At 43.8% G+C, this 25,306-nt stretch overlaps 1 protein-coding gene across 1 annotated transcript in view; it reads left to right on the forward strand.

Moving 5' to 3' along the window:
- LOC105278731 (protein single-minded) overlaps positions 1 to 25,306 on the forward strand; it is a 185,801-nt gene that overhangs the window by 52,635 nt on the left and 107,860 nt on the right. Inside the window, exon 2 of the mRNA XM_026973956.1 lies at positions 22,068 to 22,258. Coding sequence (XP_026829757.1) covers positions 22,068 to 22,258 — 191 coding nt within the window. The remainder of the gene's footprint in view (positions 1 to 22,067; positions 22,259 to 25,306) is intronic.

The raw sequence follows: 25,306 nt of genomic DNA on the forward strand, positions 1-25,306 counted from the left end.
TCTCTACAGTCGGGCGGCTTACTTGTAATCTTGTCGTTATCTCCGAATGCCATCAGCAATATATATCCGTACGTTATCCCTGCATGTCGAGGATTCGGTAGCATTGGGACCTCGCGTGGGTAACGTATCGCTTAAAATGCACTTTTGGCGCAGCCAAAACTCTGGTACGACATCCGCGCCGGCACTCCCGACGATAAATTCCGCTCGCAGCTTTTCCGTATTCGTGCGGGACGGGGTGGGCGGGAAGAGAGGCCCGCAGTCACGTACGGGGATGGTGAGGCCATGGCGCAGGAAACGATTCCATTAGATAATTAATTTCGCCCTTAATGAGCCCGCGGGGACGTATGTTAATGCGACGCGTAGGATATTTACATCGACGGTGGTCACCACGAATGGCACTTTCGGCCGTTCGTTCACGTATACCCACGCAGAGAGAGAGAGAGAGAGAGAGAGAGAGAGGCCAGCAGAGAAACGCGTCGATAGGCCGCTGCCCTTTCGGTCGGAAGGAAAAGGGACAGAAACGTCCGAAATGTATCTCGCTCTGCCTTGACACCTGCGAATTCCGATCGGCTCGATACAAGCGCGTCCGTCTTATTTATTCGGGGTTTTCTGACCGCGATGCACGTCGTGTCGTGGGCCAGTGAAAAAGTAATTAGCGTAATTACTGACTGCTCTCCTATGTTACTTTGTGACGTTTTATAAATTTGTTCGGTACCAGCGAGATCAACGTCATTGCGACAGTCCGCGGAGCTTATTATTTGTTTGTCTCACGAATCTTGTCGCAGTTCTCATCGTTGCATCTCTTGTGATTGGCAGATTATCCAATTAAAATTTAGGAATTCAATATTTTCATAATAATAATAATAGTGATACGACTGTATTACATATTATACAAAACAACTTGAGATGTTTCTACAATAAAATAAAATGAAAAAATAATTGATGTATCTTTCTGAAATTTTCAAGAAATCACGAGAGAAACAAACGGAAGGAAGAATCAGGCGAGAGAGGAGAGGAGACGATCTAGACCACTAATCTCTCGGCGGTGAAAGGCCGACAAGAAAGAGGCCAACATCCGATAAATGGATTTGAGATCGTTCTCTCATTCCCTTTTCGTTCCCTCCTTAGATCACAGCCACGATCGGTTTTTTGCTCTCCACGCCGAGAGGGAACCTGCGTGTTCAGGATTGCTTGTACTATGTCACACGAATTCGGTAGCACTAAACCCGTGTGCGTGTGTGTGTGTGTGCGTGTAGTATGCACGTGAAAGCATCGCCGAGGAATTGATTAAGAACTGCTCGTCTTGGCGATCTCTTCATTATCACGTTCAGCGCAGAAAGAGAGAAAGGACCCCGCACCAACTTTATGGAAATTGGCTCTCGGCGGATTTTGATGAAATTTTGGGAAAAGGTCCAGTTCAACTTCCTGATCAAAAGTTCTCATGGGCCCAACTCCATTTAAAGCAGTATTTGGGCCCTGGAAAGCCCCAAAAGGGAAATAACAGCGGATTCACGGTAAAGAAGACTATTGCCTAAGAATATCATGAATTATGATTTAGAATATTGCTGGGTAGTGTTTACGGGAGTGCTTAATAATACGAATACCCAAGGTGACATTTTCTCTACTTGGGCCTCGTCTGTCGATTGGGCCATATATATATAATGTGTATATGCGACCGTGAATATGGGAACCATGAATTTTTGTAGTAGAACGTACAATTGGGTCCGATCTCGCTCAATCAAACGCAAGGCCCAATCGACAGACAAGGCCCAAGTGGAGAAAATGTCACCTTGGGTATTCGTATTATTAAGCACTCCCATAAACACTACCCAGCAACATCCTAAATCATAATTCATAATATTCTTAGGCAATAGTCTTCTTTACCGTGAATCCGCTGTTATTTCCCTTTTGGGGCTTTCCAGGGCCCAAATACTGCTTTAAATGGAGTTGGGCCCATGAGAACTTTTGATCAGGAAGTTGAACTGGACCTTTTCCCAAAAATTTCATCAAAATCCGCCGAGAGCCAATTTCCATAAAGTTGGTGCGGGGTCCTTTCGAGTCGCCCGAGAGACAACCGCCGAATGCATATCGATTTGTCTTCCTCTCGTTTCGCCGCGTTCAGTTTGCTTCATTTCGATCGGCGAGTTAAGTTTTTCTGCAACTCTTCGATCTAGATCGAAGTGAAAGAACAAACAAGTAATCATGGTGCCTTCGTCCTTGCGTTTCATCCGCGCGGGGGAAGGCGCTTCACTCTTCGCAGCTTGATAAATTCCACGCGATGATGATGAATCACCTGATTAATAGAAAACAGTGTTTAGTTGTACACGATATCACCAGATGATCAGATGAAATCGGCTGATAATTAATTAAGCGGCCTGCGTATTTACATATGCCGCTGCTCGGCTATCATTAATGGTACTTAGCAAGACCGCGGCCGGCAATTACGCCTATATGGAGGCACTATTCGTAATTCAATAAGCAAAAGGTGGGTAACGCGCGCGCCTGGCGCGCGGTGAGTGAAACGAACCGGTTTGCATGGATTCACCTAATTCCGCTTCTCTCATATGCACGGGCAAATGAGTTCCGCGCTAATCGCCGCGTGTGATTTAATGTATAACCGCCGTATCTCGTCCGATGTTACAAATCGCGCGGATTCATGCACGGCAACCCGAACAAACAGGCCGATCTCACTCGACGTGACGCGTTTCATCGCGTTTTCTGGCACGAGCTGTCATTAGGAAGTCGCACGGCGATGCGCGGCGACGAACGACTTACGCACACGGTATTACGTACTTCTATTGCGTAAGACCTTCATCCTTTCCAGTACCCGTTTCCGCTTACGACTCCACCGTCCGAGGGGAACGAAATGTCCGTATGAAACACGAGTACACGTGTACTTGCGCACGACTCCGCGACGAGAAGTCCCGAGGCGTGTTTGCAAAAGCGAGTTCTACACGCGTGTAGCGACGACGATTTCGATCTGAACAACGGGAAAACATTGTTAACACGCGTGCAATTATTCATCGCTCGAGAGTGCGTTGACGGAGAGGCAGATGGGTTTTTCTCTCATTCAATAAGTCGGCTATTCGTGTGGTCTCGAGGCGGGAATCGAAATCACTATGCTGCTAATTTTCCAAAATTTTATCATCTAGAATGAACACTTTTATCTATACTTTATGTTACTTTGCTTTCTGTTTGCATCTTTTAATCTCTTGTTATTATATTATATTGTATATTGATTAATATCTTGACTGTCAGCATTCTTTCTCTTTCGCTCAAGAAAAAATGTAGCGCTTATAGAGTTTATTGTTAGTGTAACAGAGAAAACAGCGCGAGGTGCATTTACAGTTACAGGAAATACTTTGGTAATATCGGAGTTGGTGCATTTATCGTGCAGTGGTTTCACCTGAGAAGCAAGCAGCGTGCGCTGGTCCAGCGCGCTAAGTACGGCACAGTGATTAGCGTGTAGTACGGGCGGACGCGACGTGCAATAAATCACGTGCGTACGGTAAATTATACATCACCCGGAGTAATTATTCTGCATGATTATAAAGGAGTCGAGACGAGGTCGACTTTAACCCCGCGCGCGCGACGTTTGCATCCCGTTTCCTTTTTTTGTACCGCAGAGAGAAGGAGAGAAAAGGGGTCCGCGGAAATGAACTCCCGCAGGGTGTGTGCGTCCCGTAACAAATGCGTGAAACAATTTAATGCGGTAGAGCACATATTTAACTACTCGCGGCCGCCCTTTCGACTTCACTTTTACTGTTACCTGTAACGGTTGGGAGAGAGAGAGAAACGAAGAGAGAGAGAGAGAGGAAGCTGCAGGTATAGCGAGTGCTATAAAATAATACTCGAGAGCTTTACTTCAACTTGTATGATTCAGAATTTTTATTTTGAAGATTATTGAACCAAACAGACATTAGAAAATTGTGACAAGTAGTTTTCGGTTTAATAAAATCCCAATAAAACAATTTAAAAAATTTATAAAAGCGACCGTCGATTAGAAGAAGTTTGTTAAGGATTAGAGGATGCGGGGGGACGAGGAATCAGTCGAGTCTCACTTAGCAGTAAATTAATGTTAATGGGCGAGAAGCCTTAGGGAAGCCGCGCCATGCAGACCCGTAGACACGCGCAAAATTCCCCGGGCCCCGCGCTGCGTCGCGTCGCCGCGGGCCCGAGATGTATAAGTGATTTAATAATTACCGAGCGCGCCGGGGCACGCTCGAATTAATGCCGCGGCCGCGACCGGCCGATACGTTATTTTAATGAAACATGAACACGTGTATATAAATCACACCTCGCCGTTCCTTTTTTCCAGGGCGCCCTTAATGGCGGCCGCGCGCGTCCCGCCTGGGTCCACGGTGGCCCGAGCGCGGGCCCGGGGACTAAATTAAATGAACATCTAAATCGTCTCGAGCGCGGGCTCCACAAATCTTCCGACTGCCGAAAAACCCGACGGGTGTGGAGCTGCCCCCCCTCACTCTTTCTTCTTTCTCTTTCCTCCTCTCTTTCTCTCTCGCGTCAGAGAGTTCTCGCAGGCAGCTACTAGGGGTTCGCGCTAAGCTCGCGCGCGCGAATGCGCCTCCATAAATCCTCCCGGCCGAATTCGAAACTTAGTATACCGTCGTGCGATCACGCGAGAGACAGAGAGGCAATGCCGAGGAGAGACAGACCGATCAGAGTGGAATCACTGGTGCAATGCTGCATCGTGATGTAGTACTGCAACTCGGCAGCTTCACCACTTGTTTCCGATCGAGTAGTCAGAAAGAAACTGTATACTTCTACGCTCTCTCGGAATTTTTATTAATTGTTATCCGTTGCGTTAATCCTATGTTTTAATTTCAAACATCTGTGATTTTCAAACTTCAAACTTCAACTTTTAAACTTTCTCGCATCCTATTTTTTTACACGAAGAAGACTAGATTAGTTTTGTCTGAGAATAAAAGAAATAAAAATCGTAAGATCTCGCAAAATTAAAACGGAGGCTTTTGGTTTTCATTCTACAGGGTGTCCCGGGTTTTAACCGACAAACTGCGGGAACATATTCTACTAGTGGAAATAAGAAAAAATTCTTATATCGAGTTTGCCTAGGAATGCTTTATTACAAAGTTATAAACCAATATTGAAAAGAAATATGAGATAAGTGACAACGGATTTTTTCACAAAAATAAAAATTATCTACGCAATGATTTAGTGACGCATTTCAAAATGTTGTCCTTGCACATCGATACAAGCTAGACATCGACGTAGTACAGAATTTGTTACAGTACGACATTCCTGAAAAGTTTGTTGCATCTCAGTAACTGAATTAGTAATTCGTTGCTTTAAATCTATCTGGTACTCTCCTGTTAGGAAATCTACGTTGATACTCTCGTACGGCAACTCGTGCATTTCCGTCACAGAATCCGTACACGAAATGAATATCAGTGTATTCCTCATTTGAAAACACTTTTGGCATTCTGGTAGTAATTGCTAGTGAACATGAATACACATAACATAAACATCTTCGACCTTCCAAATTCTACACTATGTTCCGTTGTTACTTATCTCATATTTCTTTTCAATATTGGTTTATAACTTTGTAATAAAGCATTTCTAAGCAAACTCGATATAAGAATTTTTTCTTATTTCCACTAGTAGAATATGCTCCCGCAGTTTGTCGGTTAAAACCCGGGACACCCTGTATAACACTTCCACGGATTAAATGAGCGACTGCGTTCGCGGCAAAGAACACTTTTCTATGCCAGGAGAAACAGAATTAAACGCGATGAATTCAGATCGCCGATTAGATAGCCAAGCACGAGTCTCGCATTCGTCAAATCTCGAACCAACCAAGATTTACGGATCAAGAGTAATTTAGTCGTCTTCGATAACCGGCCACCTCGACATAGGGTCCTAAAGGTGACAGAAAGTCCAGGAAGAAGGCAATTCATCAACTATCCACTCCCGCGTGTGTGTACGCGTGAACACGAGACTTGTCTATTCCTTCGGGAATAACGACGCCGATTCGTTCGCTCGATAATCTGCCGGTATTATCTGATCGGAGATAACGACAGATTTATCGAGGAGTTGCGAGGAGTCCATCAATTTTTGCCGCTAGATTCATCTTGTTTCTCTCGCTCTCTTTGTCGTTTGTTCTGTAGACATCAACGCTTGGCTGTGAATGAGCCTCGCAAGAGTTTGATGGAAAAGAAAGTTTGACGAGCACGATGAATTAATGATATGTGAATAATGTACGGCTGATATCGAGGTAATTAGGACGTGTAATTATTGCCTGACTGACTCGCAGTTTAGCACTCTATCTCTTAATTTAAGAATTAGATGTTGTCTTAATTTTATGTGAACTGTTTCACGCAATAACCGTTTTGGAGTCGTGAGCGTACGATGCGAATCAGTCCATTTACGCGCGCAGCACTTAACGCGATTCATTAACGCAGGAACCACGCACTATGTTTCATGAGAGATTACGATTTCAGAATAAAACTAATAAAATAGCATATAAATAAATATCCCCCCTACTGCCGTATCGCGCGCATCTCTCCGCTCAGAGCGCGAAGGAACGATTCCGCAGCGATTACACTCATTGTCTCCTTCGCATCGCTCGCCACCGACATCGCGGCGGGCAATTAACATGTGATCTATCGCACGCCACGCTGTATATCAAATTATAATTTACATTCTATATTGTGTGTCGCGCCGTATGTCTCGCACTGAGGGCTCTCATTGGGGGAAATAATCCGCGCGTAATGTCGTGGCGCGACGAGAGATGCACGATAGGGATCGCAGGTGGGAAATAACGTCGCCGTAAACGCCATAAACAAAGCATGCTGAAGGCGTGGGACGTCCAGCGAAAAACCCTTATGGATCTTCGTTAATTGTGCGGATTGAGCGGCGATCTCCTCGCCGCGATATCCGAGACTTCGCAATAATCAACTCGCCGCTGGACTGCTGCTGCTGCGCCGCACCTGCATAAATCGGCATGCTGCGATTCACACCCGGTGGCGGATTCACCGATAAGCCGTTTAAGCGCTCGCTTGAGATCCCGATTGCTCACGGGACCTTAAAACCACCTGCGAATTATGATTGCTTGCGTCCGGAAGCGCGGAATTATTAACGAGGTTTGCGGATGGCAGTTAGGTTCCTCTCTGCTCGTTTTGAACGTTAATATGTTTTCCCTGCAATATTTAAATATTTTTGGAGAAAGATTTTAAATCTACTTGCGTAAAGTCTTTGTTATGAATCCGTCATTGCTGGTATTGCAAACGATCCCGTTGTTAAAGCGAGATTAATCCGAAAGATTTATTATAATAATTGCAAGCGCAGTGTTATGGTCTCATCTATGCGAGCAATTAAAATAAATGAAACACCCGAGAGATAAACTGAAGTCGCAAATGCGGGGAGAAAAGGTTCATCGCGGGAATCCGGTGATTATCGTAAGCGTAATAAATGCCTCGCAATTAGCATTCCATCGAGTAATGTATTCAGGTATTCGGGTGCTCCTCAGTGAGTTTATACTTCGATCCCTTCTCGGGATCACTCGTCTTTTCGATAGCTGCCATCGTGGAATTTAAATCAGTGGTATCTAACGAACGACTCGTGAAATGCATCTAAATGCAAGGGACTTCGTTTGGGCGATCTTCAACCTCTTCTTCTCTTCAGCGTGAGAAAGTAGTCGATTAAACGAACTTTTATCGCTTCACTCCGTGCATTCTGTTACCGTCGTGCGTTGTTGCAGATCAACCGCGTATAAATATTTTCCACGCTGAATATTCACGACTGTTGGGAATTAATTTTTCATTAAGTTTCGTGCTGAAACAGATGGTCGTTCTCGCAGAAGAGAAATCGATGAAAATTGAAATAATGAACTGTATATGAAAGTAGATCATTACTCGGATTATTATATTGGGTTGGCAAATAAGTTGGTTCGGTTTTTTAAGGTGGAATAAAATACAATTTTTTTGATACACGAAATAAATTTTAATCAATTATATATTGACCATTTTTATTGATGACTTCTTGCCATCTTTCCACCAACTTCATTATGCCGCGTTCGTAAAACATCTGAGGCTTATCGGCGAAAAACCAATCCAGGTGTCTTTTGACGTTCTCTTCATCCTTGAAGATTTTTCCGTTCAAAGAGTTCTGCGACGACCGGAATAAATGATAATCGGAAGGGGCCAGGTCCGGTGAATACGCAGGATGAGGCAAAACATCCCAGCCAAGACTGAGTAATTTGTTCCGAGTTGTCAATGATGTGTGAGGTCTGGCGTTATTGTGGTGGAAGACAACACCTTTTCGATTTATCAATTCTGGACGTTTTTTGCGGAGTGCTTGGTCCAATTTTGTTAACTGCGAGCAGTATGTGGTTGAATCAATCGTTTTGCTTGACGGTAACAGCTCGTAGTAAATGACACCTTTGAAATCCTACCATACGGAGAGCATGATCTTCTTCGGATGCAATCCTGCCTTCGAGGTTGTTTGTGGTGGCTCGCTGCTGTGTCCCCATGATCCTTTCCGCGTTACATTCTCATAGACGACCCATTTTTCATCTCCTGTCACTAACCGCTTCAAAAATGGATCGTTTTCTTGACGTTTCCGCAACAAATCGCAGATGGATATGCGAGTGGCCAAGTTGGCCTCGGTTAATTCATGCGGCACCCATACATTGAGCCGAGAACGTATCCCAGTTGGCGCAAATTGTTTTCTACGCTTGTATGAGATACATTAAGTGCTGTAGCAATCTCTCGCACCGATTGGGATGGATTTTTATCGATGATAGCTTTGACATTACTTGAATCAATCTCGATCGGGCGACCGGAGCGAGGCGCATCATTGACGTCGAAATCTCCAGAACGGAATTTGGCGAACCACTTTTGACATACGCGTTCTGTTAAGGCATCATCTCCATAAACACGGCATATCTTTTTATGAGCCTTTGCAGCTCGTTTGCTCTTCTTGAAATAATAGAGCAAAATATGACGATAATGCACGTTATTTACTTCCATTTTTACAGCTACGCAGCACACACAATATTGATGTTAGTCAAACCAAAATTTACAGAAAGGTTATGTGAAACATGTACTTTCAAATGCACTCTGAAGTTGCGCGATAGTGTCGAGAAAAACAAGAGTGAATTGGAAAGAAGTTGCACCGAAGCAAAAACCGAACGAACTTATTTGCCAACCTAATACATTTTGTAATTAGAACGAGCAATACTAAAATTTTCTGTGAAACAAGAAAAGTCTGAAAAATCAACGTCTTCAATCGATAAATTCCGAATTGCGTCTAGTAACTTCTCTTTCTCTCTCTCTCTCTCTCTCTCTCTCTCTCGCGGATGCAATGTTTTTAACTTTCACAAGAAAGCACGCATAGACGAGGAGGACTTTACAAAGCTCATCGTTGCGCCGTGTCGAGTGAACCGGGAGTGTGGGAGAAATGGGAACGGCCCAATATCCGCTAATGACTTTTTAAGTGTGCTCCAGGTAGACGGCACGGCATGTTCTGAAGCTGCCCTAATCTGACTTTAATTCATCCTACCGTTACCCTATCAAAAGTATCCAGTAGCCTCTCCCATTTTTTCTCTCGCCTATCGCTCGTCTACTACGCCCTTTTTTCTTGCGACGTAACTCGAATGTGATTGATCACGGGAATCGCGGAGGAAGATACCGGAAATCATCTTTTTTGTGCAGCCTCGCGTCCGATTCATCCGCGCGACTTTCCTATCGAATTACGAGTTTCATCAGCTCACGCATACGTACAAAAAAAAATGAAATGATCTCCGACTAACATTTAATGTCTTATTAATTAACATGTACGCGTATCTGTGTATGTCAATCGATTACATCTACTTCACTAATAATCTACGCGATTATTTACTAAAGCCTTCTCGCCGCGCAGTAAAATGTGATTCGCCAAAGTAGACGTGGTGGATCCGTTCAGTCTTCCGACGAGAAAACGTCGATCGAAAAAAGAGAGAACGCAACGGAAGCACACTGGACTTCCGACATAGAGTTTCGTAAACCTGGGCTAGAGAGAAAGAAAGTGACTTTGGTGGCGGAACAACTTTCGACATCCTGTGCCGAACAATCGACCATATGCTGCGCCGAATGCCGGTCGAATACTGACACCCGAATTAGTGGTTTTCAGCCGCAACGTCAAACAATGCGCTGTCCAGCGTCGAGAATGCAATTGCAGCCGGCGATCGGCACGAAACTTTCGTACCACACGCGTCAGGTTGTATTTTGTTTCTCGTATACGCACGCATGCATGTCCGAAACGCTGCAAATAGTGATTTCCACCAAATGATTATGAGAAATGCGCGAGTCTATAATACAGCTTTTGATAACGTAAAAAAATAAATGGCGAGGTACTTCATTTTCGCGTTCCGTTTTTGGGCTCAAGAGCTTAAGAGTTGGTATCAAAGTTTGTAAAACATCATATGTCATACAATACTCGTTGAACGTTTCGATCCTGTTTCAGATTTATTTTTCAATGGACAATTAAAGATAGTTAAAGATAATGAAAAATGAAAAAGTTAAAGACATAAATTGAATGTTTGAGATATTCGTATCAGCTATCGCGTTTTGGATTCTACTTATGCAAATAATTTCTATTAATTATTTGAGGTTTATTTCATTTTCTTAGCTCTCTTTCTTGATGTTCCCCTTAAGCAAAAATTACCTTATCCAGCGAGAGCGAAGGAATCATTGAAAAAGAGAGCGTCTCGAAGGTCTTCCTTCCCTACCTCTGCCGCGAATTGATGTACTGTAATTTAATGCCAAATGCGACGGATAACGAGAAGCAGATAACGAGTTGATGCATGCGCGGCTCGCTCTCCGGAAATCATGTTCTCAATCCGGAATAATTTCTCAAGTAACTCCGCATCGATAGCACGTAATGGATGATCACTAATCTCGCATAATTTCGCGAATAAAATGAAACAACCAATCAATTTGCGTCGTTAACCCGCGCATTTACATTGAGAGATCTCAAATTATAGAGCGCACTTTACTCGCGATCATTTATCACGCGCTCGCGCGAAGCTCGACGCAAGTTCCTTGAGTTCACAGACAATTAAAAAGCTCCAAGCGATTAAACAGCTTTAATTTACTTAACAATAATGCGACGTTTTGTGCGTCCAGGTAGTTTAGCAAAATTAATTTTACTCAATCGGGCATAATCTATCGGTGTTACATCATCTCCCAGGATGTGATAAAGTTGGACGACCAGCACTGTCGTCGATCATGGCCAAGTGCGATGCTCCGCGATAGACTGTCGCAGGGCTCCTACACTCAATTAGTTCCGGCATCGCGCGGTACGCATCATCCCAATAACGCGCTTGTGCTGGCATAATAATTCCGTTTGTCACGCTAGTTACGCGCTCCACATAGCCGTCGTCGTGCGGTAGAGATCGCGCGCGTTTCGAACGCGCGCAACTACTTGCCGCATAAGGCTGCCGCATTGTAGGCCGAAGGGGAGATTCGACTGCAAGGACCGCTCCGTCTTTTCCGTCCTGCGATTCCCTGATCAGTACACGTCGAGCTACGTTGTGCTGTCATAAGTGTGTGTTTAATTTAATTCATCGCTATCTAGACGGGACGCGGAATATTTAATTAATGACTTAATATTTCTTCCTATAAAATCCTATGGAAAATTGCGGTGAAGAAGTATTATAAAACAGAACAAGAATAACGAGGCGGTAAAATTCGATTTGGATGGATTTTACCGAAAATCTTTTCTCCGTTTCTCGAAACGAGGAAGACGACTGATGATTGCAGTCACAGCTGGTGCGCGACCGGCGAATCGATTCCCCGAAATCGATCTATAATAATTCCGTATCGGGAGCGTGGAATTTCGTATCCTGTTAGGGCTTAATCGGCGACGGGATCCTCTCGTGCGCGCCCAACGGTCCGCGCCGCGCGTAATGGCGTACGATCTCCGCAGCGCGGCGTAATCGACATATTATACGCGATATTCCCGGGCGCGCGCGTTAACGGGAGCGTAAAGCATCGTTCTCTCGTTACGCGCGCGCCGCATTAGACACGTTAACACGTAAAACGGAAGACGTGTGCGCTGCACTGCGTGCGCTATTATACCCGCTCGCGCGCGCTAGCGCCGCCGGAAGAACCGTCTCGAAGCAAAGCGTCGCGAGATGTACTTTGCGTATCATTTCCTAAAACTTAATTATTACACTCGCCGCGACTGAAATTAATCACGCGCGAAGCGCGGCAGATAATCTCCGACGCGGATGCGTAAGCAGAATATGATCGCGAAAAATGGACTGATTGTGAGCAGAGTGCAACTCCGAAGCGGAGGGATGGGATAGAGATACGAGACATGTACATGCGTGATTAAAATAAGATTTTATTTTAATCTTTTCTTAAATATACAAAACTTTTAAACATGAAGATCCATGTAACATTTGATTTTGCATCGTTGAAACATGTATAAACTATGAAATATGTGCGCGAAAACTGTCATTAATTTCTTGGTAATAAGAGCATCTTCAATTTTAATCTTCAGTCTATCAGAGAAACATTAATCTGATTAACGAAAAGTTTTATTAATGGGAGTCCCTATAACGCTTTCTTCAATTGATCATGACACCCGATACTGGCAAGTTCGCAAATCCACGTAACGTCAACGTCATGCACATTATCGTCGAACGTTCCTTCGTTTCCGTAACGGGCAATTTCGATTGCACAATAACAATTCGACTGCAGTCGCAGTTCGCCGGCGAACGGACACTTGTGACGCATTAATTGTCGAGTACGCGAATTTTTCGCCGCGAGACGAAACGTACCGCGAGGTATAAAACCACCGCGGGATTTCCGCGTTATGTGGACTGGAAACGAGATCTGCGCCGCTAACGATACGTGGAATGCGTTTTCACGCTCCACGCATGGTTGACCCGCGAGGAGTGATTTTGTGGAGCTAGGTAAATAGCCATTTTCGCAATTTATTAGGTGCGCTCGTTGCTCATTAGTAGATTCGGTCTTACAGTGCCAGCCGTGTAGCTTTTTTTTATTCATGAAACGACGGTTGTTTGTCGGTAAAAATTGCTGCCTTACATGTGCACGAAGTAGTTCAGTACTTATGTATTTCGTCCGGCTCGTTCCTCCGATCTCCATCGTGTATACGGTGTTTCCCCGCTGCGAGAGGAGCGAAATTGCGGGGGGCCGTAATGTTGGCGTTTTGTACGATGATACGTTTCACGCGAATGTTTCGCGCGCGTGCATAATTGGCTTCCAATGCGGGATTGATATTAACTTCATTCGCAGATAGCATGTCGCGATACGACGACGAGGATATATTTCTTTCAACGTTCACCTGCCTCCCAATGGCGTGATGAGGGATATTTTACATGGTAGCGCGATGATTTACGACGGAATTTGCTCGGAAGTTTTATTTTCCAGGTTGCGGGGTTGAGCGGTTGTACGGCGGTTTTTGTCCTGAATGGCTTCAATGCGGCATGAATGAACGCTGGGAAAATCTCGAGCCGGGCAAACGGATGCAATCGTGAATCCAACCGGTATTGTTACCGGTGCCAGATCGCACCGCGGATAGTCGTTTATTAGATTCAGCGCCTCGCATTGAGATCTGCCACTTGCGGGCCGTTAAATGGCTTTCGTAATACCCCTCGTGATAATTGTTCACGCGGTGTCGCACGGTGTATACGTGTGTCGTACGACAATTGCTGCGAGTGACATAACATACGGTCTGTTCTAATCCGTGCTACCTACAAATAGAAATATTTTTATATATTATAGTTATTTATAATGAAAATTTGCTAATAATAAATTATGATAATATAAAGATAATAATAATAAGTAATTAATTTTCTATAAATTGATTCTGTTTGAAGACAGATTTTTCAAAAGAGTTATTGTCAGGAGAATTAGTTTCAATGTGTTTGCTATGGCAATTGTTACTTTGTCATTTAATTTATTCTACGAAAAGTAATTGACAAAAGCAGACATTGATCAAAAACCACAAAAGATTCCAAAATTGTGAAGGGTCTGTATATTAGTTTCTGGAACACCTATTTATTATATGAATATGCAATCGGATATTGAGACTGCGGTCGCGCTATGGACTGCCGGCTGCACGTGTCACTTCCGGTGGACGTGGAACGAAATTTTCACTTTTCCATTAGAATGTAATTATCGCCAGTGGGCCCCTGAAAACCACCTGAACCATTATCCACGGTGGACAAGTCATAATTTTTCGGCCACGTGACCGATACCCACGTATCGTCCCGTAGGATCTGACTCGATAAAATCAGTTCACCGTCTCTCACGAAACATGAAAAGCCGTTGACGCAAAATGTAATTAAGCGCGATGGAAAATTCTCAGTCTGCATAATTTACTCGAGATCGATCGATAAACGAAGCGCCTCACTTCAACGGAAGTCGAAATTGGCCAGGGAACGATCGCTGCAGCTCCGAAGTTCAAACAATAGTTTCACTCGTCCCATAATTTACAATTATACATATAACAATAACATAGCTATTAACATCATATTCGCATTTTTTCGAAAGAGTATAATTATATGCAATTTTATATTTTATTATCTATATGTCATAGAATGCCGTATATTTTCCAATTACGTATTCGTTCATCGAGAGATCGGTCGATCATTTCGACGACCGAGCACCTTCATTTTCCTCGTCTAAATTGGGCACTCAGACGGTCTAACTATTTGCGAGTGCACGAGAGATCCCATTTATAATCCATCTCCGGGTAGTGACAGACAATCGTGTGTGCTCCATTTTAGCTGCCATTTCGCGTCTTTCGCGTGAGAAGGGATCGGTCCAAGGTCGAAGGCGAAGCACTCCCAGGCAGCTTTCCTCTCCGCCCTTCTCGGGGTGCTCTCGTCCTCCTTTTCTCTCTTTCATTCTCTCTCTCTCTCTCTGCCTCTCTCCCGAGTATATATCACCCTCATACGCGCGGCAGCTATCGGGGTGACCATCCCTCCTGCGCGGTGGGAGCTTCCATTGCTACCCCATGCTGTCTGCCACCCCGGAACTCGGCCAGCGCGGTGTATCTACCCTCGAAAATCCATAGTGGACCCACCCTCGGCGGCGCCTGCGCATCTCCCGGCTCCATTCCGGTAACCAATCCCTCGTTCTCGCTCCCGGAACACCATCGGCGAGCGCACATAAAGCTGACGTTAAGCAAAAGCAGCTAATAATACTATATCATGATGTGATACTATATCTGATGAATGTACGTGTCGAACATAATTGAAGAATTGGGTGTATGAAAATAATTGGATAAGTAAAACGATCGATGAACTGTGACATTACACTAAAGCAAGATTGGCAGGCTATATTTAGAATTTTTATGCAATAATATATAAATGCATAGCATAATTTGATAAACCATTCATCGAGTGTTTCAAATATCTTGTATAGTCAAAGTAGTCAAATATATTTATTAGACTACTATGTAACCAAATTTATGATCAAATTTTAATAATAGAAAGGAGAATCTAGTTACTAAAGAAAGTTTTTAGAGAAAGGTTCTCGGATTTTTCTTCGGCAGTTGTTGCCATTCTTTTCTTGTTGCTTGCCATGAGATTTTGTACGGTACCCTTAAAATATCGATCGATCACGAGCTTTAAATCATCGGCCATGCTTTGTCCACTTATCTTCCGCTTTTCGTGGAGGATGGCAGTGCACAAAACAGGCTTTAATACGAGCACCGAGGCAACCTTGACTGGGATTTAGCCGCCTGATGGATTCGAGGATGGCGTGCAGTGAGAGCTTCCGACCGTCTGAAAACGCGCCACCTTGTAACTCATGTTATTTAATTCTAATCAGTCAGTCGCTTACGCGCGCGTGGAATTAGACCGCGCGGGAGTGTATCCAATTTATAACTCCTAATCGAATGATGGGTTAATTAATTATGTTTTTCAGCGACGAGTACTTGGTAGTTTTCCCCTTTTCTTATTATTATACTTTTATGCAAATAATTCTCATTGCCGATATAAAAAGAATAATTTGATTTTAGTTTATAGTTTTGATTGATATAATTTCATGATATAATTATATCATAAAGTATCGTAATTATAATCATATTAACTGGCGCTTGTTCCTCGCGCGCTTTGCGCGCTCGGTATATTTGGTATATTTGCTTTAAACACGCAAATGAAAAAGTTCTCGAGTTTAAAATTTTTCTTTTCAGAGGAGTTCTGAGTTGATGATATCATTATTTTTTATATTGCCTAGAGTTCTCTGCTATTGAAAATACCGTAAACTCAGAAATGAAACAGTTCTCGAGTTTAAAATTTTTTCTTCTCAGAGGAGTTCTGAGTTGATGATATCATTATTTTTTATATTGCCTAGAGTTCTCTACTATTGAAAATCCTGTAAAACCAGAAATGAAAAAGTTCTAGTCCGTAGAAATTTATTTATTACTAGCTGGCGCTTGTTCCTCGCGCGCTCGGTATATTTGGAAAATATAAAGCATAAAGAACGTATTTTTTTGCGACGCGCACATTTTTAGAAGTTGCAAGACGATTGCACATAGTCTATGTTACTCAGGAAGATCTAAGCTATCCACCAGTGAAAGAATTTTTCAAATCGGTTTAGTAGTTTCTGAGATTACCCCGAACAATGGAACAAGCTTTACCTCTTTATATATTAGTATAGATATAGATTATCGAAAATTATATCTAAAAATTATACTGTAAGATATAAGTTATCTCAAAAATCTTAAATACTGAAGATGAAGCCAATCAACACTGGTTCATATTATAATACAACATTGCGCGATACACCCGCAGAATTTATTTTATATCTCACAAAATGAATATGCAGAAAGTAGTCAGTGTTTCGCAGTCGGGTGGAAGCGGAGCTTCTCGAGCGAATTTCTTCGAAAAGTCGGTGAACCTGTCTCCCCTCAAGGAAAACGTCGTCGAAAATTACCATGGTGGTATACTAGGATGAAAATTGCCAGGAGACCTTTCCTTAACGACCACGGCAATATCGCCCACCATTAGGTGGTGTCTGCGGTATATATCCACGTATGTTTCGAGTGCGTTACAGTGTCACGGTTCGCGGAGTCGATACGCATCTACGCAACTGGCCTAATGCCGCAACGATAATGTGTTATGCGTGTGGATTACCGGGAGGGGCGCAAAGACTTGACACGTTATCACCTGGCCTACCAGGCAAACCGAAATTATGCGTCACTTCTAGCTCGCAATGATCGATAAACGTGTGAGATGAAGCAGTCGAGTTCCTATTCTTACTTGCGTTTAACTAACCTTTCTCATTTTGTCAAATCATAGAATTATATCAAAAATTGCAGGCTTTCCCATTGTTCATTATTATAATTCGATTTGGCTTCCGGATTGGAACCACATTTTTTAATCACTTTAGTTTCAAAGTAATAAAAAGCGCGGCTGCAAGCCGCCAGCAAGCCTAGTCACGTCATCCCAGAAATATATTTAAACACAATCTTCCCTTAAACATATGTAAATATATGTAAAGTATAAATTCAATCTCCAAAGCATCAATTTAATTTCTCTGAACTAAATAAAACCAGATAAGTCTGATTTTGCGTTGGGATCAAGTTGAGACACAACTTTCGAACGCGTGACACGAATTTCTGCCGGTAATAACGGCGAATAAACGTTGATTGCGTAACGATGCCGTACGTTCCTCGGGCAATAGTACGCGGGATGCGCGCGCGTTGCATTGTTACTTCGGATCTATAATCTTTTTTATCTATCTGTCATCAAGGTACGGTAACTGTGCATCCACGGATAATGGCATAGCGTCGGGCCTCGTTTGTATTTCCGAGGCAGCTATAATCGTGCACACGGACGGGGGTCCGACTATAAGCCATATTCAGTTACACATGTTCGCACGGCTTCTCGTTTCTACCGGTGCTTTCGGTGTCTGTAAGCACACCACGCGCGTTATGCAAGACTGACCGAGTGTACTGCCCGCGCAATTTCCATATCATTGCTGATTTCGTTTGAATAATCCTCGGCCTAATGAAGGAATAGAAACGCTCGCTTAATTAGCCTAATCTGCATGTAAATAATAGGTAAACACACATACGGAACCATATGAAACTATCCTTTGGCGTTTTATCGCATTTTTATCCTGCTCAAGAGAAACTAGTAGAATGGGGTAGGGATGGAGTGAACGCTCGCTCTTATTTCGGTGCTCGTACAAGGTCTAACGTGATCACAGTTTTCAGAAATAAGGAAGCAATAGGCGAGGATATAACAAATCTAGTATCTATCTTGGATTACTACATAACTCTGGATTGAAGACATCATTTACATCTTTCGTCACGCCTTACGTTATATTTTGCATTATTAATTCCGTGTAGAATTTTTCCCATAGTGTGTATATTAGTACTTTACAAAATTTAAACTCTAGTGAAACTAAAACTAGTGAAACTTTTACAAGAGAAATTATATTTTACGCAGCAAGGATGCTAATAATTTATCGAGTATATCGCGCGATATTCCTCGGCCAGAAAAGCACTAGACTATCGTTTTCGGAGATCGAAGATGCCGTTGTCGTCCGCGAATCTTTGAAAGAGGTAAACGATTGAAAAAGCGCTGCCTTTGATTAAAATGCTCAGGGGTTAGAAAGCGTGATGAATGAGATTGTCGGCCGCGTACGGCGCGGCGCGCCAAGAGGAACTCTATTAATTATTAGACGACGCCAAATCCATTATATCCGGGACGAGGAGCGACTGAGGTCCGCAAGGAGTAGGCTCATTCCGGATATCATTAGTACTTTGCCGGACTTTTGGTTCCTTCTCTTTCCTCATCTCGATCTCCTCCCCCAGCAGCGCAAAACAGAGCTAATTATTGGGCCCGCGGATGCGAGGCCGGAGCAACATCACGTGGACGACCGCGTGGATCCGACATTAACCGCGCGTTCAGTGGACCTCGTCGGATCCATTGGACCCTGACGTTAGTAAAACTATGCTCCCATATACAGGATATCATGCAGAATTTTTTAAATATTTCTTCAAGCACGGATGTTTGAAGAGAAAATTAAGAGAATAGGTAAATATTAATGTTGCAGTTACAGTGATACGGAATACTGAAAATTAGCGAATGAATAAATAAATTGGAACATCTTGTGCCTCAGTTAGTGTCGCAAAATACTTAAAGAGCAAGGTGTTGATCATATTTGTTCGAGAATAAAAATCTTGGTTGAATCATATCCTTCTTCAATTAAATAACTTCTTCAAATTGCAAATTGCACGTACGGATCCAGTTTTCATTAAGAAGCCACACATATCGATACTAAAAGTGTGCTCCGGGATATAAATAGAGTTCCGGGAATTCTCGATCGTTAGACTATAAGATAATAATCTCCCCGCTGAGTGATCACAGGCAATTTAGCGCCGTGCACGTTGATGATACAGCTCTTACACATTGTTGGGTCGTCGGTGAGTATCAACACGTCGTTTCCTCCCCAGCGTTTTTGCATTACAACGTGCATTCCCTTCATGACGGGAATTTTCAGCGTAGGTACTGGAATTACCTCAATTTTGACAAGTCGAGTGTGAAGTACAAAGAAAGGAGCTCGACATAACGCGAGTATAAAATAACAAGCCATAAGTCAGCGAGAGTGCACACATCCGAGGACACACGTCGGTCTCGAGGCGTCTCTAGGAGAGTGCGAGCGGCACGCACTCTCACACGACATCTCATTAACACTATTTTCTTAATAACCCGCGATAAGAACTGGTCCTGCCCGCGCGAACCATTCCGACGTGTCCATCTCGTTTTCTTGCGCAGCCTTGGCGGGCACCTCGGGGGCAGGCGCAAGCAAAGGCCGCGCAAAGGCCGTTAAATATATGTATACCGCGTAAGAATAATAATTATTCCTAAGTATAGGCCTTGTGCGAATGGCCGCCGCGCGGCCGTGCGGTGTCTTTGACGCGGCCCCGAGAGTATCCCCGTGCTCGTTCCATCGTGGCATCGGGGGCACCGTTCCCATGGCGAGCGCTTCAATTAAACAAACAGTCCTGAGCTCCAGATGCGTAAAATTTGATTTTGCATATATTAATTCCGACCAGTGGCGCCGCCCAGGAATCCGCGAGAGCCATTAACGATGCGATTTACGGTGCGTTAAGCGCAGCGAGAGCCGATGGACACGTCCGATTAAAAAGAGAGGAAACATCCGTCGCGGAAGATTAAAGTGAAAGCGACTGATTATCGGAAGAACATTTTACAATAATCTCAATCATCTCGCTAAAAAAAAGAAACGTGCGTAGAGAATACGTAGAAAAAAAATCACAACGTATCTCTATTTCGTTAGAACATTTAACGTGTAACGTTTAATTATTCCCGTATTCAGGACAGAAGTCTATAAGCAAAAGAAGAAATTAAATTTTGTTGTCTGCTTCATTTCAAAACGAGGAAACAAGCGTGAATGCGAATTTTTCGAAGAAATCCGCAGAGTCGCAGTGGATCGCGACGTACGTTTGTTAAGCGTTAATTAGAATGCAACTTCCAGTAATGCGTTTAACTCCGGGTGTTAACTTCCACATCTGCGAGGGAAGACTTGGGTGCTAATATACAATACCTTCTTCTGTGCATTAAAGTCACGCGTTATTACGGACTCCGGGACGTGATTATGTATGCCCCGTGCGCTCTTTAAGTTGCAATGTTAATTTCGTAAGCGTTCGATGGGACCGCGTGTCATGTTGTCCGTTATGATACGTGTCGATGGTCTCCATACCCATGGCGAGCGTTTTAATTAAGCGGACCGCGCGTTGCTCAAAAATGGGTCTTACATGTTAATTTTGCAAGTTACCAGTGGCGCAGAATCACCTGCCTGTCCTCTCCTCGTATCTCCGCATATCTTCAAAATGTCGAACACTCGCGCAATCTGCAAGCTGATAGCTCTGCAATATGTTTGCACTCTGTAATATCAACGTTACAAATTGTTCTTATAGATGGAAAGTAGCCTTCTATTATACACAATCATGATTCAATCATGAATCAATCGACTTATTACAATTGTTTTTTTCGTTCTACAAAAAGTAATTAATAATGTTCCTATAGTCTGTAGTCCTATAATTTTACGTCCAAATGCAATCATTCACTGCTCGAGTAATTCAGTCTCAATGCGGAGCGCGCTGATTGCCATGGAATACTTACGCCAATGTTGGCTAGTTAGGCCACCATGTAGTAGCTGTAGTTGTCAATTACCACTGTCGTAACTACTAAATAACTCACGCACTTTACGCCGAATCAGGCGATGTTGGCATAAATACTCGACGTTACGAGCCCGGCAGACCCGCATCCTTGCTCAGGACATCCCTGTCTCCGGTGGAGGCTCGTATGTGTCGGCAGGGTGTCAATCAAGTCCGGCTAGCGCACCGGCAACTTTTAATTATCGAAATCCCGCGGATCGCGGCCCGCCCGTCGCTAACGATTCGCGAAGCGCACGCTGATTCCGGTAATGAAGAGTAAAATGTAAATCCGCGCGCAAGATAACGGTCGGCGTGCCGCCGCACCGCGCCGCGAATTGATTATTAAAGTTAATCCCCTATAGTCAGCCCCGCGTGCCTCGGAACAAAAGCCCGGCTGGTTATTGAACCCTCATCGCGCCACGGACCAGTAAGACCGTTGATTGCCGCGCGATGCGATGGCTTTATTTTTAGCAGCCTTGCAACGCGTCTTCGGCGTCTTCGATCGAACGTTTCTCTTTCTTGGATGAATTTCTCCTGGATTTCTTGCAAGGACGGGCAGTGTCCGGGACAATTTTAGAGACTGATTATCCGTCGGCGAATTTAGAATAAATTCTTTTTCTCATAAACGCGCGAAAAGGTTCTTGTTCGCAACGAAATTTTCATATTATGCGAGATATCTGCGTTCGCGCTCAAGATTTTCGCTTGTTTGTGATAAGAAATTCATGGCCTAGGAAATCGTAAGATTTAAATTAAAATAATCGCGTTTGAACTGGATTGGATCAAATAAACGATAGTATGTGTTTAAATATATGTTAAATTAATGCTAACGTTAATTATGCTATATGTGTGTTACATGTATCGGTATTGATCTCTTGTTGCAGCTTGAAACCACCGCAGAAGGATGGGGTGACGAAGTCGAATCCCAGCAAACGGCATCGGGAGCGATTGAACGCCGAGCTGGACACGCTGGCGTCATTGCTTCCTTTTGAGCAAAATATCCTCAGCAAGCTGGATCGACTCAGCATCCTCAGACTCAGCGTAAGCTACCTCCGCACCAAGAGCTACTTTCAAAGTAAGTTTTTAGCCTTTCAAGTTTCCTCACCAACGCATTACGTAACTGGACTCCATATGCAGCCTGCCGCATAATTGTTGCACATGGTATGTGCATTTAAAAAAATTGTTTTATCGTTCTCTCATGAGATGCATCTCTTGGATGCACGTCATTTGATCGCTGAGAAAGAGAAAGATATCATCTGCAATAAGTATGCAAAAATCTGTATTAGTTAAGAGCAATAGGATTACCGCCGTTTGCGCAACGATAACCGAAATATGTAGAGAACTTGTGCAACAAATACCTCGAGTTATAACCGTAAGAGCCCTACCGTAACGCGACTGTATCCACCTTTTCGTCAGCACGCGAGATTCTCGTTACATCCTGAAGACAATAAGATTCGAAACAATGCGTGGTCCGCGGCGTTGCCCTTTTGTTCCTCCACTTCCACCGACTGATAGCTTAATATCGAATGTTTCGCATTGTATCTAGATAAAATATCGAAGCTAGATAACGTGATCTTGCGCTCGCGCGTACAATGAGACAGTGAGGAATGATATTCGGATTATTAGCGTGATTCTTTTTAAAGTATTAGGGGTGTGATTTAGTTTTGAGGGTTTTTTTTGCTCAAAAACGCATGTATTTAAATATAATGAATGAATACCTTAATCAAAATATTTTCCTTCGCTTTCTATAGCTTTTTCCCATCTTTCTGGCAAGAGATGGATTCCACCACGATAAAATGACTCGTCTTTTCAGTTGATCCATTCGTCGACGAATTTTCGCACTTCTTCCAAATTATGAAAGTGTGTATCCTCTAAAGCGTGTTGCATCGACCGGAACAAATAATAATCGCATGGAGCAATGTCCGGAGAATACGCGGGGTGCGGTAAGACTTCCCATTCAAGCTCTAATAGTGTTTGTTTCACTGATAACGCAACGTCAGGTCGAGCGTTGTCACGAAGAAGAATCACTTTCCGTCGTTTACTCGCAATTGGTGGTCGTTTTTGGTCCAACGCTTGCTTCAACTTGTACAATTGGTGTCGATAACGATCAGCCGTGACAGTCTCATGCGGATTTAACAGCTCATAGTACACTATCCCACCAAATACAGAGCATTACTTTTCAACCGTGAATATTGCGTCTCGGAGTGGATGTTGATGGTTCGCCTGGATCCACCCATGATTTTCTGCGTTTGGGATTATTAAAATAGATGCACTTTTCATCCCCAGTAACAATCCGAGACAAAAGACTCTTCTTTTTTTGCCTGGCGATCAACGAAATGCAAATGTTCAAATGGCACTTTCCGATAATTGATGTCGAACCCATTTCCCTTCTTTCTGAATTTTTCCCATTTCATGTAAATGTTTGGTAACTGTTGTACGATCAACATTTAATGCTCTGGCAAGTTCTGAAGTGGATTGTGTTGGATTTTCGTCCAATAATGCTTGCAAATCTGCATTTTCAAGCTTTCTTGGTTGTCCCGAGCGTTCTTTGTCCTTCACATCAGTATGACCACTTTTAAAGCGTCTAAACCAGTATTCACACGTCTTAATTGATGGGGCAGAATCACCATAAGTTTCCACAAGAATTCTATAACCGTCAGCCGCAGTTTTCTTTTGATTAAAAAACAAAAGCAACGCATGTCGAAAATGCTCTTTCGGAAGTTGCATTTTTACGATGATATAAACACAACTGTTATTGCATCTATTGCTATAATGCTACTAAATGTCATGGGTAATGTCAACACTGTAAGAAACAACAGTTATCGGAAACAGCTATTGGAACAAACTGACACTACAGCCATCTGTTGCAAAACCCTCAAAACTAAATCACACTCCTAATATTTCGTTTCGATGATGATAATATTATAATATAAAATGATACGAGCAATACGTTCGGTTGCTGAAATTATGCAACTTCGGCGGAAGAACGGCCTCTCCCTTGCACACCATGGCTGTGCAATCTCATCTGCAATTGCAATCAGGTGGGGCCAATCGAAGAATCGCCGCGGAATAATAGGGAGAGACGCTCCCGTCTTCCACTTTCTGCACTGCTATTAACCGCCGGCGTGCTCACGTCCCTTGTTTCCAATCTCGCGACGAGCAAAGTGACTCCTGCACCAACGCGAGCACAATCGAGCTCATTGATTTTTGCGCGAAGGCTTACCAGGCCTAGACGAAGAAGTAAGATTGCCTTCACATCCGCTCTCCTCGTCACTTCCTTCGACATTCGAGGAAATTGTATCGTTTGAAGTATGTTGGTGTGTGTTACAAGTGGTGCCTTATTTCTTCAATTCTAACGTTCATTTCCATTTTTCATTTAAATTTATTTTAAGTTATTTATTCTTAGTTTTCACCTTCGTTTCTTCATTCGAGAGTAACTCTCGAAAGTCAGAAAGGGAGTGAGAGAATAGGAATAAGTACGTACAAGAGTAACCGGTCGCGGCCGTACAGCACCCTCCAGTGGCAGGTCCATTTGCGAGTGCGGCTCTCGAGAGTGACTCTCGACAGTATTTCTCTCGAATGGACACCATAGTCACACGGAGAGTCGGAGAGGGTACCTCCCGTTGCCAGTCGTACCCTCTCTCGACTCGTTTGGTCCAACTCGCGCGACGGCTATCGCGTTAACATACGCGTACGCGACGACGCGTCCACCGAAAGAGGGAACGGGAAAGAGTCCATTAGCGGAAGAGGAGGACATTGCCCACGTACACACACACACACACACATATACTCAGAGACACATATACATACGTCGATGGTCGTACGCCCAGAAACGGACGATCTTCGTTCTCCGAGGGAGCGCGAGTGCGAGCGAGATGGCAGATATACCGGGGGGCGCAATAGCGTATGCAAGGTAATGCACGGGCACGAATCCGGATTGAACGCGCGGAGGTGGACGCTTCCACCCTCCTAGTCCTCTTCGTCTTTCTCATCGTGCCAGCGTGTTGCCGGTGTCTGCCTCTGTGTTCTCGCGTGTGTGAGCCGCTGCTTCTGGCTACCTCCGCGCGATATCGCGGATCTCGCAGTATATCACCGGGGTCCGCGTGCGAGAGGTTGCGGCCTG

The sequence above is a fragment of the Ooceraea biroi genome, chromosome 11, assembly GCF_003672135.1.
Source record: "Ooceraea biroi isolate clonal line C1 chromosome 11, Obir_v5.4, whole genome shotgun sequence".
NCBI lineage: Eukaryota > Metazoa > Arthropoda > Insecta > Hymenoptera > Formicidae > Ooceraea > Ooceraea biroi.